The following is a 17,877-nucleotide window of genomic DNA, read 5'->3' as shown; positions in this document are numbered from 1 at the left end:
ATTACAGTAAGTTTGCTGAAGGGATGATAGCTATCAAAGCTTATCAAATTTTGCATTTCAGAATTTCAGATATTTCTTTTAAAAATCGTTAACACATAGATGGGCTTTGTGAGAAAAGTCAGTTTTATTCAGTCTCATGTCAGCAGGATTACAAACAATTATGAGTAACTGCTTGTTGAGCTGTGTGAAATGAGTTGGTGAATGAGTTTCCTAGTGAGCACATGTCCATGTTGCTGGTATGACTGCCAGACAATCTCAGCTGAAGGGGTCTAAAAACATTCTCCTAATCCTATAGGAGATGGTTGTGCAATTGTTGCTTCTGGTGCACACCTTCTAGGTCTGTCAGCCTGGTGGCCCACAGGAAAACTGAGGCATGAGCAAGAAAAAAGGAAATCAGGACATGGGGGTGTGGAAGTGACAATAAATTTTTCTAGAAATAGCTCCTAAAATCAAGCATAGGTTTTTGGGTTTGTTCACTCTCTGACCATCCAGATGGACAAACTGTGTAACTGAAAATTGCAGTATTTCCTGTGCAGAGCTGTACAGACACCGAGCAGGAGAACTGAACGCTAAGCACACTGAGAGGCAAAAGATCTACAATGAAATTGCTGCGTGCTCCCATGACAGAACGATGAGACACCAGCACCGCAATAAACGGGGCGAGTCAGGGAAGAGGARGAATCCCTTTTAAACGACCTCTCTCAATTCCCACTTCTGAATCCCCATCTTGTGAGGAGATGCCGAGGCAGCTCCGCGTTTAAGAGCTGAGTATTTGAAAGTGCTGCTTGGGATTTGAAACTGCAATGTTTTCTTACTTTTATACGAGACGCAGTTCATGTGGTAGCTTGCAGCCATTCTGCAATTTTCACCAGCAAAAACGGACAGGAGACAGGGATATAATAAATATATACTGGCTCTACTGATCAGGAGAAGCTTTATCAGTCAGCTGGGGCACATCTGGAGAAAAAAAGTCACTCAGGTGCATCTCTAGCATCCCATTCAATTAACATACCATTWAAAATGGTTTGTCCCTGTTCAGCCTGCTGCGTTACCTGATAAGTCAACATAGTTAAAATGTATATTTAAATGCAGGAAACAGTGAAATGTTTTCTTTGTGAAGCTGAAAACAAGCCCAGCTTATAGGTATTTTAAAGCATTAGAAATAATTGTGCTTTACAGGTTGCTTAGCAGATCGCTCACACTGATCTTTTACTGTATATTTTGGACTTTCATGCACCTTCAAGGAAAATTAAGTAATTTCCTTATAGGAAGTACGCACAAAATTATGCAAAACGTATTCAAATGGGCTTATAAAAATTACATCTAAGAAAAAAAAATCACATTTGCACCTCAAAACCAGGTAACTGGGAACTTACTATTATAAATTCATTGGAAGCTGATGTATTTTACACCAGTAAATGGGAAGCGTAAGATTGCTGCGCTTTCTGAGCTGCAGTAGGTGTGATGATCCTTCAGCAGCACTGCTGGGGCAGGGTTAAATAGGTTATGAAGCCTGAACAGCCCTCCCCAAGGTGTTGAAAACAGCAGCAGAAGAGAWGGCTTGTGCTGTATGAATTACCCTGGATACTTCACAGAAGTGTTATTAAATAACACKGTAAACTGGCTAAATCTGGTGACTTGCTCTGTGTCTGGAGTATAAGACAAATTATTCAACTTCATTGAAAGGACTTTGCCTCTTTGATTTCTCACTTCACTTCCAAAAACACCAGTGGACCTGACAGCACGTTCTCGCTATTCCTACACCTGAAATACTTTTTGTCTTCATGCTTTGCTATAATTCATGCCAACACCAAGATACATGCCCTATTATGTTGACTTCACTAGATTATGTGAAGGATTCCTTTCAGTCTCAAATAATTCCTTAATGCTGAAATTTTAGCATGATGTGTTTTCTTCCTGCCTTAAATGCTCCTCCCTCCAGTCTCTTTTTCAGGACTGACATGCAAACCTTCTGGTGCCTCCAGCCATGTGCAGCCTTCATGCTGTGTCCCAAGAACAGGCAGATGAATCCAGTACTTTCTAGTTAGGGCACTTTTCTAATTTCTCAATCATATGGATTCTAAAACCATCGCAGACCAAACATATTTTAGACAAGCAGGATGCTGAAGGCCACACCATTCCTGTTTCACTGTCCATAAAACCTCCTCACCTTGATGACAGCAATATCTACACACTGATTTGAAGAGTTTTATCCCATCTTCTATGAATTTCCCTCTTTTTCTAAGCTGGGTCTGTGGGAGGGCCTATGGTCTTCTTATCAGAGCCCCTCAGAAATGAGGCAGGTGATGACATCTTTCCAGTCCACACATGTCTAAGAGAATTCTTCTGCTTTCTTTGAGCACATATATGTGTGTTAGTTTGCACCTAGAAGCTCTACTCTAACCACCCTTGTTCTCAGAACTTTTAGTTCAGATGAAAGGTGAGTTATTAAGTTTTCTTTTTGTGTAGCAATTAGTCAGGAAGGAATGATAATACTGGTGTGTATTATTTGTCCTTTGTGTATAGACTGAACTTAAAAGACATTTTTGTCTTTAATCTGTTTCCTGCTTAGTTCCTAAACAACCAAACATGTTAACACCTTCACAGGAAAAATTCCTTCATGTTTGTAATTTGTAGCCAAATTAAGCAGCTTGCTCTGTGGTTATCAGAAGCATAATAAAATTCCAGAAACATATTCACTTGCAGCTAATTCCTGTAAGGCACACACCATACACATTTCTAGGAAGCTTGAAGGAATCCAACTGCCAGCTCAGAGTATGCCTCACAGTCAGCCTATTCCCCAAAGGGATGCCACAGTTTTAAAAGAGCTTTAAAAAAACGTGCTCATCCCCTGATGGCACTCTGTAGTACTGGTGCCTCTGGTGCTCTGTCAGTAAATGCAGCAGTAACTTATTTGCTTCTTACTGGCTTCTGAGTGAATACATACCCCAGGGAGGCAGCTTTGCAAAGCACAATGATTTTAAAATAGAGCCTGGGCTTGCAGCGAGGGGCAGCSGGTGGTTAAGGCAGCAAGAGCGTCTTGTTGACGCTGGGGGCTCAGCCTCTTGCAGTCGCTTGGTCTCCAGCTCTGCCTCGATACAGACTGAAGAGATGCAGGAAACCTCCTGCAATCCGGGCTACGAGGATGAGATCCTTTCAAACACACACATTTCCTGACAAGCGAGCTGCTGTCTGCGCCGCTCAYCGTCTCAGCGGTAAATTCTCCCTGGAATGGCATATGGGCCTGGAAGGCAGCTGTCCTGCTTGGTGAGATCTCAGGGTGCAAAAGGTGGGAATGTGCCAGGAGCCTGRTCCCTAGCTGCCACATTGAAAAGTCCTCCCTCCTGGGAGAGGAGAACAGGAGCAGGACAGGAGCCCTTCCCGAGGTGGAGGAGGGGTTGGGCATGTGTAGGGAGCAGAAAGGAGCCGTGCCAGGCTGGGTGACAGCCGGGTGGCTAATGACCACCCTGCAGTGGGGAAACACCGGCCCAGGAATGGACTTGGCTTTGCCGCTGCTGACACGTGCACCAGAACTGCTACAGACTATAGGAACAGTCTCTCTCTTRAACATGGCTACGAATTTTTTATTAAATAAAATAAGAAAGTTCCAGTAAGCATGGAGTGCAACAAAGCTATGCTGTTTAAAGCAGTTCTTGGAGGTGCAGGGCATGAAATGGGTGAGAAAAGGCTCTTGCAGCTGCAGTGCTGATGTACCAGACTGATCACCCCAGCTATTGGCTCTGTTTGTCTGCCCATTCTTACCAGCTTGAACAGAACATGGAGACTCCTTCACCCTGTGACATTACTGGAGAAACTAGGAAAATCCTCCTGGGCAAAATTTCATCACAAGTGATATTTTACTGAAAAAAAGCCTCAATTTTGATGGGCTGTCTTTCCCTCATGAAAATCGTTTTACCAGATAATTCAGGGCTGAACATGAGCAGGAGTAGGAGAAGATGGAGTACTAAGAAATTCTGCAAAGAAAGGAGGTCATATGGTAAAATACTGACTCYATGACATCATTTTCATTGATACTGCCACTGATATAATTCAACTTGATAACACAGATATTACATACAGAGACATAAACATTCAAGTAGGGAAACGCACAAGTATAACTATTTCATTGATTTTAATTAAATTTTCCTGAGTATTGCAAGGTTGGCATATTTTTAATTTTATTTCCATTAAAGGGCATGCTTGGTCTCTCATAGCCTTAATAAAATCTTCTTTCGACCTCTCTCCTTTCTCTGCTACAACCTAAATTTCTACATAAGAAAAGGACCAAAATATGTAATTTACTACTTCCATATGCTGAAATTYGCACACACCATCCCCTTAATTTAGACCACTATTCACTGTATCATAATAAGGAACATTCTGTTAAAATATGTCCACCTAGAGCTCAGTAGTCTTTGAATGCTAGATAAAATCATTCTATCAGGCTAATGAAGACAGAAACTCTCCCTGTAACAATATTAAGTTTGTTTTCTCTAGTGATTCGAAGAAGTGAGCAATCTGTCAGTAATACATTGAGGGAAATTACTTGTCTTGTAGGAATTCCCGCTGACAGTCACTCACTCACAGTGCTGACCCAAACATCTACCCGCTGACAAACAAATTACAGTGTCTAACTTTGAAAAGGTAACTAGCTGTTTTTAATTTTCATTGGTCTCAACAAATCTCTCTTCACATTTACCCAATCCCCATTCTTCACCGTGTTAAAAAAATAGCAAACAAAACAAGAAGGAAAGAAAGAAAGAAAGAAAGAAAGAAAATGGAAAACCCCATGGGTTTTGCATTTGAAAAAATTATTATTGCCTACATCCAAGAGTGTTATGTCAGATAAAATTGTTAAACTGTGTCTAACCAACATTAAGACTGGCAGCCCTGCCAGTGACTGACTGGGTGAGTGAACACATTACTGAGACAGCATTGTAGAAATTAATTTTCTTCAATAAAGTGATTTTTAAGGCTCATATATTTCACAATCTAAACATATGTCACTGTTTCATAAACAAAATAAATGGATTAAAATAATACATTACCAATATGCTGACACATGGAGATATTTTAATTAGAAATACTTAAGCTGCGTGATATTTAACTGCTATATTTGTTGAAGAGGAGCATGCATCATTTAGTAAGACATAAGGCAGGTACATCACTTTGCATGATGTGGTACCAGAGTGGGACCAAATCACCTCCAGAGTGAGCTCTCACTCTCACATCACATCAGCCCCTCAAAAAATCATGTTAAGATTACAGCACGTAGAGGAGACACCGTAAGAGCAGCCGTCCGCTAAAACAACTTTTTCATTGAAATAATAAGTCACCCAGATTCTGCTTCCTGAGAATAATATTTCTTCATACAGGGCCACATTTAACAACTTAGCTATTTAAGGGCTGTATTTGCATGACTGTCGCATTGCATTGGCCTCTTTCCTGCACATTCTTCTTGACTTACTTTGAGGACCAGCACTAAAATAGCTGAGGAAAGCAAATGTCAACTGTGTCCTGAAATTTATACGTGTGAGAGAATTGGAATAAGTAGAAATGTAACATATTGTTTACTGTACCAAGTGCCCTCTGTTCTCTAAAGGTCAGAAGCATTGTAACCTTGGAGTTACAGTTTCTGATTGTTCCCAGGGTTAAATACATTATCAAAATTAATGGTTCAAACCCCTCAACCTTCAGATATATGAGTATTCATGCCTCCATCTGCTGAACTGTTCAACTAAAAATAGCATTCTTTAGCCTTCCCTCTACTAATATTGCGCCCCTGAGGCAGGCTATGCAATGCTTCAGCAGTACACTGGATCTGCACCCAGCAGTACAAAAAAAGGTCATTTACTTTGTCTGCAATTAGAAGAGAGTATGGAAGAATGGGATAAGATGGAAGGGCAGAAAAGAAATAGACAAATATGWGTTTAGTTAAATTTTTCTCTTTTTTTAACTGGATTCTAAAAACTTGAGGTTTCAAGAACACAGCTGCAACTATAGTTAAGGCTCGCCAAGGTTCATTAGTGTTATAAGCGATAAATTCTGAAGGACAAATTACACAAATAGTTTGGGGAAAGAGTTATGAACGAAAGCTTTTTTGTTTTGCTTTTTTTTCCTAGAGCTCATTTTGTTTAGGAATAACTCCAGCTAGCATCATTGTAGTGCTTCCATTTCTATCAACAGTTTATCAGTCGTGGTTRAGAGCGTTGCAACACTTCCTTATTTATCTCTGAGACAGCTTTGTGGAAATATGTAAGAATAAGGAATGAAGGAAGGGGTTTTTTTTTAAACACTAAAGGGCATATAGCAACATTCCTTGTTTGAAAGTAAGGACATACAGGTGCCTTCTCTGCCACCACTGTGACTTCCCAGTAACTCAGTTACTGTTGCCAGCAGCATGAAAAAAAACCCATTTCATGACCAAATCTATTCATTTAGCCACACATCTCTAGAATCAGTTACTATCAGTGCAACCATTTGACAGCTTGGGAAAAAGTTTAGGCAAATGGGAAAGGGGAGAAACTCCAGAGAAGTCTGTTAAGAGGAGAAAAAGTAAAATTATTGAGAGGTTTTACAACTCACACTGATTAATTAAAGCAACACACTTTTGTTACACAGCTATCTGAACTGTTCCACACATCACTAGACCACAGGTGTGTTTGGCAATATATCTGCAAACTACTCACTCACAGATGCTTGAGGCTGGAGGGGTGAACAGAAGTAACTTGGTTTTTCTGATTAGACCATACCTAGAGAGCTGTCCCCTCATCAGCAAGATCCCCTCTCATGCCAAAAGTCCCAACAAGGTTTGGTCCAAGCATGCATATGATTTAAATCTTTGTCTGGTTTGTTGAGGAAACTGGTGAGATGGGCCTGAGAGGTCAATGGGCAGTATGGAACACAGAGTTTTAAGTCCTTTTTAGGTCAACAATATCATCAATGACACTTGAGATCAGTATTCCTATCAAAATAAGCTATCTGATATCAATCCAGAGCAGAGCAAGCCACCAGTTCAGGAACATGGAGTGGCATAAAAGTGCAGTAGTTACTATTTGACTTCAAAGCTGCAACTGAATATTAATGGTATTTACCATGAGCTGATCAATGTGATCAAAAATCTAAAGAGAAGATAGGTCAAACTGGCTGCAGAAGGAGAACTTTTTTTCCCTTTTTTAATGCACCTATCTATAAAAGTCCAACTATTTACCTAAGAAACTCCTGTATATGATTTAAGTAAAGTTTGTTTTTTTTTGTTTTTTAACTCATGGAGATAAGTAATCCACTTGTGAGCACAAATATAGAATTCAGAGAAAGTACATTTTGATAATAATGTGCTAATAGCTCGAATAAGACAGGGGAATCATCAATTAGAAATTGACCACTGGAGAAACATCCTCTATGGAATAATTGCTATCGTCACCTGATAGCAAATGGTTCTGTGTGCTATTAGATTGAGAGCTCACACAGAAGTTTCCCTAACACACAGGAAGATAAGAACACAAATTTGTTGCTATCTCTTACCTGGAGCATGATCATCCACCCCAAAAAAAAMCCCCCAAAAAAACCCAACAAAAAAACCCAACAAAAAATCTGCAAAACTCTTTTGCTTGACATAGCTTTCGTTGCCTGAGTTCTCCAAAAATGGATATTACACACACATTCACATGTAGAAACAAAACCAGACCTGCAAATGAATTAGCTATTTCACCCACTGGCTGAAAGGAACGGAGATTAGTTTTGTGATCAGTATTTTTAAGCACTTGGGAAATACTCAGATACCATRGTCACAGCATTCATGTAAATAAATAAGTGGGTGGGGTGCATGGAAGAAAAGAAGCAAAACAGAGAAAGAAGGGGGAAGGGAAGCAAAGAAGGGAAAATGAGCTGAAATGCTACACCCCTAACAGCCTTCATGACGCATCAGGTATAACAACAAATTCCCTCCAACAAACACACCCAAAGAAGGGCTCATTTAGGGAACACAGAATTGACACAAAGAGAATAATAGTCGGAGCAAATAAAATTTAGTTCAGCCAGTTTGACAATCTGATGAGCAGGTATCAACTGCAGGTTAAGTGCTCTGCTATTTAAGCTCTTGTAAGTATGAAACATTAAAGGTTTTGAAATCACATAGAGATAAAATTCAAGCAAAATGGAAAGGGGAAGAAACAAACAAACAAAAAAGTCTTTTACAGCAAATATGTCTAAAAAGAAATTCAGACCCCTCAAGCCTGAATGTTTCTGAATTTACTAGCATCATATTTTTTGCTGGTTGTTTTCTCTCTAATTGTTCTCGTCATGTTTAACAACTCAGTCTATCATTTCTGCAAATTAATGAAAATGCATTATTGCTGTAAGTTCAGATCAAGTCTGATGTGCAAATATGTGGGTCAAGTAACAAATGGATCATGTAAAAGGAAAAAGGCAGGAATGTCTGTGGTTTAGATCCTGTTTCTTTGACAGTTGAACAGTTTTCATCCTTTCCTGCCTTGCAGTCTTGTGTAGGCTCACTATTTGTTTTAGAGCATTTCAAAGGCAGCAAAAATAGTCTCTCTATTCACAAAGCTGATTTCTGCAGTATTTTCCAAACTAAAGTTAATGAGACTTTCGCTTCAGTAAGAGTCAAATACTGACTTTCAAAGAATACCTGCTATCTTTCCTTTTGAGAAACTTCCTTTGGTTTCAGTCCTGTCCAACATAAAATCTTAACACCACATTATCATGACCCAAAATTATTTTTCAAAGATCTTTGCCTGCAGAGTCAGGGTGTTGTCTTTTCAAATTCTGATTATAGGTTAGGTCAAATCTAAGCTCAAGGGTTCTTTCTTGTCAGCTCTGGACCACCAATGAACAGCAAGTTCTGGTCCCATTCTTGTTTATCCTAAGTTAATTTGGCAAGAATATCATCATAGGGTAAAGAAGAAAGGATTTTTAATTTGCTTTGGTCCTCTGGAAAATTATATAATCACAGGAAGGTAAGCACAGTAGATACTTGGATAGTAGCATGGCAGTGCTTTGCYACTTTAGGCGCAATTTATTCCTACTTTGTTTCTGAGCTCGACTCTAACCTAACTCAAATAGGGGTTTCAAAGGTTTACTTGCAAATAGTTGCATGCATCTTTAATGGCCTTTCCTCTCATGTTCACTGTCACTTTCTTTCCACACATTTTAACTCTGAAAGCTTTTGACTGTTTCTTCATTATTTATGACATTGTTGTGTCTTTTCTTCTGAAATTAAAAACTTCTTGCCACAAGAAGCTAGCTAATAATATGGCACATAAATCTTACCTTCACAACATTTCATTCTTTATGTGCCAAAAATAAATAAATGGCCAAACCAAGTCTCCTAATCATGCTTGGCACCTGACCAGCTTAATGCACAGAAAGGCTGAGATTACCTAAATACAGAAGCTAAAAGAGTTTGCAATTTATTGTATTGTCAGCACCACACTGTCTGGGAAAAGAAAAAAAAAAAAAAAAAAGAAAAGACCAACAAAACATTTTTGTTTGGATACACTGACTGCCCCAATTACAGGTAGTGCATTGCAGCTACAGGGGAGAGACCGCATGAAAATAAAGTACAAAAAGATCTTTGAACTCACCTCCCATCAACTGATCATATAAACAAAAAAATACCATTAACTGCTGATATAAAACACACAGAGCAATATCTTTCACTCACAGTATCAAGGTTGGCTGCACGTTGCTGTGCTGTAAGTACATRAGGTGTTAATCCTCTTGGGCTGTGCTCAAAAATTATTTAACATTCAGGCTATTATTTAGCATACAGCTGGTAAGCAGTTTTCCCCTAAAATGTTGGCTTCCATCCCACATTTTTTTGTTCTGGCACATACCTGGAGCTGTAAAGGGCTGAGTCCAGAAGCAGCAGCAGCTGCCATTGTTGATGGAATGAACTGCACAGGGTAGTTATCACCTGTCGGGAGAACAATGCGTGCAGGTTCAGACAATGAGCAGAGAATAGCAGCAGACAAGTGCAAACAGGGCCCCGGCATTGCCTGTGCTCCACAGCACTCCTCTAAGCCCAAACATCTGCAAAAACAAAAGGCTTCGCTGGGCGCGGACTTGCCACGCTCCCCTGGAACTTTTTTTGTTAGCAGATAGCTGGTAGGCAAACTGGCAAAACATAAATATGATACTCGTGATTTTCATTTTCAAAAGCAAATGTTTAAATCGAGTGTGGAAACCTGGGCACAAAATGGGTCTTACAGGCACACAACTAAGATACCCCAACAAACTCCTCTGGCTCCCAGAGCAAAAAAAATTGTTTTTACCATGTGTTTCTTAAAAAAAAAAAAAAAATTAATTAATTAATCTGCTATAACCCAAGAAAGATCAGTCCTGTTTAACACGGGGTGATTTCTTTACAGTGTCAAGTGGCTCCTGGGAAAGGTACCCAGTTGGCTCAACACAGGTTGAAGATTCTTGTTTTGCTTTAGGGTTCTCTGTCTTAGGACAACTCCTTCTTTAAGGTAGTCACAGAGAAAAACAAAATTAAATCACCTTTTAATACTGCTTGAAACACAATTTTAATTTTCTCTTAGATCTGGGGGCCTAGTGAAGTTAATGGATTAGACAGGTGCTCAYTTACATGAAGATTCAGGTACCAAAATTTCCAAATTAAATATTGTACGATGATGTTGTATAGCATCTATGGGTGTTCCCAAAGATATGCCACAGACAGTGACATTCAGACTCTTAGTCAATGTAAGGAGTGAAGGAAGGGTGAAATAATTTAGCAGTGTAATCTGTAATATAAAAATTAATTAATACGGTGATGGATAAATAACTCATTTAAAGGAATATCACTGGCTCTAGCTATTTTATCTAAAGGAGTGTTATGTGTTATCTGTAAGCTATATTTTTAGCTGTACTTTTTGAGATATTTTTACAATAATCAGTCTATTTTACATAAACACTTCCATTCTGAAAGCAGAATGTAGCAATGAGGAAAAATGTAGCAATCCAACAGAATATAATCAGGACATCCCAAGAACTTGATGTTTTTTTTGTCAACCCCCTCAAATAAATAACAATAGCTGAAGTATTCACAGTCACCAGATTCCTTGGAACTCTTTCTTTCTACCACCTGAAGTTCTATTGTATCCAGCTCAGTTAAAATGTTCACTTTTTTTAATAAATTGTACATGTCTAATCCACAAGGTCTCTTTGCATCATATCCATAATACCTCATCAGGCCATTGAGCACAGTATGTGCTTGTACACAGTCCAGTAACAATTGGATTCTGATTGCATATGGAGCTCTGCTACAATGCATTCACTAACACTATATTGTACTGATGTCCTATGGAGTAATGGGCAAAATATCTCCTCCTATTTTCCCCATTCCATGAGGTTGATTTTAGTGTGCAATGAAGTTGGGATTTTTCTCTTAAAAGAAAAACAAAAGCAATAAAAAAACTTCTAGATTATTTTCTTAAAGTACTAAAGCTGTATTTTTATGGTTAAATAATTCCACTCGTCTCTTTGATATTCACATGAAATTATCTGAATAAATAAGATCCTAATCTAAGTTAAATAATGCTACTTTCAGACTTATCTTAGAATATTCTTTTTTAAAAAATCACAAAGATGTTGAATTAATGATGCTTTAAATGGCGGGGAAAATAACCATCCGACTTATCAGCATGGACTGCCTTGCAGAACATTTCGGAGGCATTCTTTCTTTAAATATCATGAATTATTCATCCCTGTTCCACACAGCAATCTCTTCTTTCTCCCTCCCCCTCCTCATACACTTTTTAAGTTCAATACCAGTTGCTTTATTTGTACTAAAACATTTTCCATGTCAAACATATTTTAAAAAAAAACCAAACTCTAAAAGAATTCCCTGCGGCACTCCTTTTTCACAGCTGTCATGCTCCTATGGTTTGAAATAGCCAGATATTTTATACCCACACGCACACACACACCGAGTTTTTGGCTTCACAGTTAATTTAATAGTATCTTCACCACACCCTGTAGTGTTCTCTTGCTCACCTGCTGGCTACAGCACTTTCTTTTGTTGCAGGAAGATGAATAATTTTGTAGTTATGCCATTTATCTCTTATTAAAAGCAAATACTGTCCCTTTTCCCCTTCATTTTAATGTGTTAAATTATGGCTAAGTCCTGGTATGTCAGCAGCATCTTTGTGCTGAGAAGAAAAATGAATACTCCTTCAGCTGTAGAGTACCTTGTTGGCATTGAGGAGTAAAAGCAGAGCAAAGGTACTTCTTTCTCCCTTGAGCAAACTGAGCATGCAAGGAATGCTCTGGCTTTAATTTTTAATTACAGAGGTACGTATTTCCCCCTCTCATTTTCACAGTGCAAGAATGGATCAAGAAGCTTCTCCATAGCTGTCTTGGCAAGAAATCAGTCAATGTATTGTGGCAATTTTTTTCAAATTTGTTTCTCAATTTGGAATGCTTGCGTGAGGATCCATTCTTTTAAATTTGTATAAAAGGTAGCAGAACATGTTCAAACAGGTCTGCCTTAGGTACTGSTGTGTGCTGGCCTTTGATAACCAAGAGTGAGGAGAATGCTGGGAGAAGAAAATCTGTCATGTTTTGCAAACTGATCTTTTCAATCTCCTTGCTGTGCTGATTGTCTATTTACATTTGGCTGCTGTTGTTTATATATAAATTGGTGTTTACAAGCCATGGAAAATTATGCCAGACTTCTGTTTCGTTTGTCAGGTTGAGCAACATTTCCAAATGAGTAAAAGCAGTGAGCAATTGTGCTGTGCTATTCTACATAGAAATAATGTAAATGTTTCTTTTTGTCTTGGATGAAGAGATGAAGCTTAGCAGACTTTATTTATGAGATGTATAGACTTACCTTCCAAATCAAGGCTTTGTGAGCTGTGAGGAAAGAAGGATGTCTGGCTTTTGTGAGACCCAGAATAGGGGGAAGGTGTTGCTTTATTACCCGCCTTTCCTAAAACACAATTATAAGGCATAAGCGGACTCCTCCTCTGAGTTACAAAGCTTTTGGGTTGATGATGGGCTTGATCCCCATTTTGGGATTGCAACTTAAAATCTKTGTCTTCACATGCTCAGCATGAGAGGAAATGGAGTTGGAAGATCTGCAAGAGTTCAGCAATTCCAGGGCCTTATCCTTCCAGGCATGATGAACAGATTGAGGGAAGTTTCCTCAGGTGATGTCATGACACAGCAAGGACAGAGATGGCCATTCCCACAGTATTCCCACGCAGGGCATGGGTTTTGCTTGCCCAGGGCCATCAGGATTGAGGAAGATGTTAACAGAGGTATCTGTCCAAGGGAATGCTGTGGGGCATCTCCCCTGTCCGACAAGGCTGCTTCTGTTATTTTGTCCTGAGTAGGGTTTGCTGCAATTCCCCTTAATCGCCATTCTCACCTTCCAGCAGAACCAGCTTCCCCCCTTCCTCCTGCAGGTAATGTTTGCTAAAATATACAATTTGCACATTTCAGTGCAAAGTCCCACCTGACAATATCCAGCTGCCTACCATCACTTCCAGATTTTACATCAGTGTTTAGGACTGAGGCACATATGGTTGCTGCAACAAATCCTGAGGTTACAAATTCCTTGTTCCAACCAGAAAACCCARCAGGAGATGCATGACAGGCTCCATCACGGTTCTGGGGAATTTCCATTAGAAACAGGACTCATGAAGCTGTGCRAAGACACACAGCCAACCCAGCACACGGTGGATTTGGTGTGTGCTTCCTGTTTTCACCTGCCAGGAGGAAGAGCAGCCTACTGAAAAAAAGAATACTTAGCTAAGGAAACTCTAAAACACTTTACAGCTTTAGGAAAAACTTCTGAAGGACCTATTCCAAATGGAAATTGCAATGTCAGATATCAGAGAAATCCGGCACCTCCAAAATAATGTAAATTRTGTAGATTAGCTACAGTAATCAAGGAGTTTAATTAATTTAATGACAAATATTCCACAGTATTGGAATGTTCTGAAGTCCAGCCTGATGACAATAAGCCTGACAGGTTTTTTTGTCATGCTCTCTCTAATATTCCTTCTGTGGTTCCAAAGGATTGACTTGCCCCAGTGCAAGTAGCAAAAGAACCAGGCCAAAATGCTGGCTCTCTTTCTCACTACTCCTGCCACCAGCCTAGGAAAAGTTTCTACTTCCACGTTTGCATTKCAGCATAGAAGAATCTCCTGTAAATTATTTTTGTGTATAAAGCCAAATGACCCAGGTAGGTAGGGAGGGACTGTTTCTCAGCTATTCTAATCATGGGGTCTACATCATTCTTGTATGAAATAAGGGGAAAAGCTTTGAAAATACACTGCAGTGTATCACTCAACAAACCTGTCTAAACTGAGTTTTACTCTACTCAATGTCTCTACTTTCAATAATCTTTTCCAGRGATGCTCTGCAGTATTTTCAAATCTCACAGACTGCCATTATCCACCTGGCATGAGACCCTCTCCCTCTCTGCTTAGAGCAAACCATAGCTCTGTTTGATCTCTGCTCAAATTGTGGTCTGGGCATCTACCCAGCATTGCTTTATATCTTTGCTCCATCACCATCCTACTGCCCTATTCCTTCTTAGCCCCAAAACTTGATGGAAGTAATAATTTAATCACTGCAAGATGGAGCAGGGAACTGTCCTTCCTTATCCTCATCTTCCTCATCCTACTCACTGTCCTGTCCTCTTGACCCAGGGCACTAATGGGGACACACTAATCACTTTCAAGGACACTCCAGCCCACTAAGTGCTCCTGGATGCATGTGGTTGGTCAAACGCAGGGGAATTTGCAGTGGGAGAGGASGTCTGATGGTACCTGTGCTGCCCACCAGCTCCAAGCAGTGAGTGCAGTGGTCACAGGCAGAAAGGCAGCGCCGTTGCTTTGCTTGCACTCAGAATGCAAAATCATTCTATTAACTGCTAGCATCTCTGGGCAAGCATTAGCTTCCTAACAGCTGCCACTCTCAGCTTCCCACTGGAATAAGTGGCAACCCCCACAACCAGGTACTCTGCGAGGCTCGTCAAACGCCTGCAGGTCAATAGTCACAACCGTCATTTGAGATGCACAGCGCCCTAAAGTTTTAATTAATCCGGTATACAGTATAAATACTGAAATATGTATAAAAAATTAATTAGGTGGTCTATGCAGCTCTGATTTCTCAATTAGTACTTACCATGCCGGAAAATTATATTACATGACTTTGAGATACATAAGGAAGCATGGGACTTTGGGGATTTTTTTTTTCTAATGCAATTATTACTTGTCATCAGCACTTGCTAACTTTGGCCTGTTTCACCTCCTAGAGTTCTAAATATTGGGGGGAGGAAGGGTTTCAGCAATCTCACTGTTATAGATTCTGCCAGGCTGTAGGAAACTTTCTCCTGTCAGGTTTTATCATAGTTGTACATCAGCAAGTCCTGAAGTTTTCTGTTCATAATGATTTGCTGAGCTCAGAAGTTCCTAAGCAGCAAGACGTGTACTGGAAGGGCCTCAGAACCCAATGAATTCTCCTCTCTTCTTCAGGACCTTTAGCTGAGGGCATGAACTACTCTGTTTTGTTAAAGAACACCATGTTATTCCTTTCGGGCCTAGCGTTTGTGTGCAGATTTGCGGCAGGATTCCATTACTGCTACCTTGGCATTGAACTAAACACCATGAAAATGTCACCAGGAAGACACTTCTGCATGGAYACGGACACATAACCATGGCCCTGCTGGTACATCAAGGCAGGACTTCTCATCCTGGCTGTCCTGTCACACTAACACTGCTCCCACTTTGGTGCCAGCCTATATCTAGCCCATTTTGCAGGCAAAGCAAATTAAGTGACTGTGCACACAATATTTGACATTCCCCAAATGACACAGGCAGTTTCAAAAGTACTCAGCCCCCACTGCTCCTATTATTGAATGACTCTCACTGGATTTTCTGAATGTCAAGGAAATCCACCAGGGTCAAAGCTCAGGCTTGCCTGCATCAAGCTGCAGTAAAATGAAATAGAAGCTAAACAGGCAACCCTAAAAGAAAAGTGTCTGAAGGGTTAATCCATCTCCTATCTTTCCTTAGAGGTACAAGCAGTCTAGACTGACAGTTCTGGAGGTGAAAGTTTCATTTCTCACAAAAGTAGAAGAGTACAGGTAGTAGCAGTCAAGTTCATAAATATTCCTCAGAAATGACTTTGAAGAACCCTCTCTATGAAAGAGTATAGCTTAATCTCCAGTTTCATTAATTCCTTAACTACCGTGCCGAGAGTGCCAAAAATAGGAATTAATCAATACCAAGTGTAGTTACAGCAATTTTTTTTATCATGATGTGCCTCTGACAGAAGCTACTGACCTGCCCAGCTACCTTGGCCCCACATGCAGYTGAATTCAACAAATATACTGACAATACCAATATTCTAATTTCTTTAAAACCACTGGCTGTAATCAGATCATTGTAACTTCTGGTCTTTACTAGCATCATCTGGATATAAACCACTGACATACCAGCCAATGGCTTCTCTATGTTCCAAGATAACTAGACCTGGGCTGCAGGAAGGCTGTTCATTCTTCTARCATTTGTTATACACTTCTCTTTCTGCATTCTGGCAAGCAAGAAAATGCCCTAAAGCTGTATCACCTCCTATTAAGAGGCCAGTAAGATCAAGTTAGATAGGTACAGTGAGGAACACTTTAGAATAAGTGCAGAAATTTAATCATGTTCAGGAAAACATGCTGGCACTATTCCTCCTGAGTAATTTTTGTACCAAGAAGTCTAGAGAGCCAAAATTAACACAACATGATTGAACATAACGCCTTTCAGGGGGCAGCACAACCAACAGCTTAGTCACTAGCAGTCACTATTCAGGAAGCATCTCGGATTAAAATAGGAAAAACAAGGAAAGCATGTGCTTTCTCTTGTCTGTGAGAACTAAGATTTAGCCAGGGCATTGTAGGTAATTTCCACAACTKGCAGCTCTTTGTCTTTGGTCCCTAACTGTTGTGAGGTGTGTGAATTGAACAGCCCTCACCCTGGGCCATCTAGAGCTGCCTGCCTTTCAGAACCCCAGTAACTTCTTCCAGCATAAAGTGCACCAGTTTGTCAAGTTGGAAAATAACTTTGGCTTTTCAGAACCTGGAAATAAAATAGCAGGACAAAGAATCTGTATTTAAAGAGGAACATCTCTGGACTAAAGGGACAGAAGGGAGTGGGACAAACGGAAATACTTGCTGAARTCCTGTTTGGCCTCACTTCATCTAATATTAAGTAAACTTGTTAGAAAATATTCTAGGTTCAACCTGGCTTTTAATTAGCATGCTGTTTACATCATCTATTATGAGGCTTCACTTTGGATTTGACCCTGTTCCTGTTGCAGTCAACAGCAAAAGCACCACGAACATCAGTGGGAACAGGATCAATGCCTTACTTTGTACGTTTCATATTTAATGAATAAAAAAATAAACTGGTATTTAGGTTTTGTAGTTATTAGTTATCAGGTTAATATGCTAAAGGCAGCTTGACAGAGAATACTATTAATGAGCAAAATAAGGTTGCTGCTTCTGGACTGAGGTCACTTACAAAGAATGTACAAATGAAAATAAGGTTGACTTTTATTTACTTAACTATCTTCCTACATTGAATTCCTTTGGCAAAGTGTCTTTAAACATTTAAAGCCCTGTTTACAAGGAGGCTCTGAAAGTAGCTTCAAACCATTATATCCCTAATTGAATTCCCCAGGAGTCCTGTAAACTCAGAGGAAAAAAAGAAAGAAATCATAACATTTGCTAAATCATCTCGAAACATATTTCACTGCAAGGTTATGTGACCTGTTAGGAGCCTGAATGATGACTGGAATTGAACTACTGAAACCTTTTATTAACCAGATTGAAATCAAACAAAAGAGTAA

The 17,877-nt window shown here is 39.7% G+C and overlaps 1 protein-coding gene across 4 annotated transcripts in view; it reads right to left on the bottom strand.

The window, feature by feature from the left end:
- The window catches only part of SOX6 (SRY-box transcription factor 6), a 252,853-nt gene that overhangs the window by 73,296 nt on the left and 161,680 nt on the right, over window positions 1-17,877 (bottom strand). For all 4 annotated transcript variants that reach the window (XM_057369294.1, XM_057369296.1, XM_057369295.1 and 1 more), the window contains exon 8: window positions 9,858-9,937. In XM_057369294.1, coding sequence (XP_057225277.1) covers window positions 9,858-9,937 — 80 coding nt within the window. The remainder of the gene's footprint in view (window positions 1-9,857; window positions 9,938-17,877) is intronic.

The sequence above is a fragment of the Malurus melanocephalus genome, unplaced genomic scaffold (genome assembly GCF_030028575.1).
Source record: "Malurus melanocephalus ecotype Western Australia unplaced genomic scaffold, MMel_1.1 scaffold_106, whole genome shotgun sequence".
In the NCBI taxonomy this organism is placed as follows: domain Eukaryota; kingdom Metazoa; phylum Chordata; class Aves; order Passeriformes; family Maluridae; genus Malurus; species Malurus melanocephalus.
Note: the sequence above shows the minus strand (reverse complement) of the source record. Positions and strands in the feature narration are given on the sequence as shown.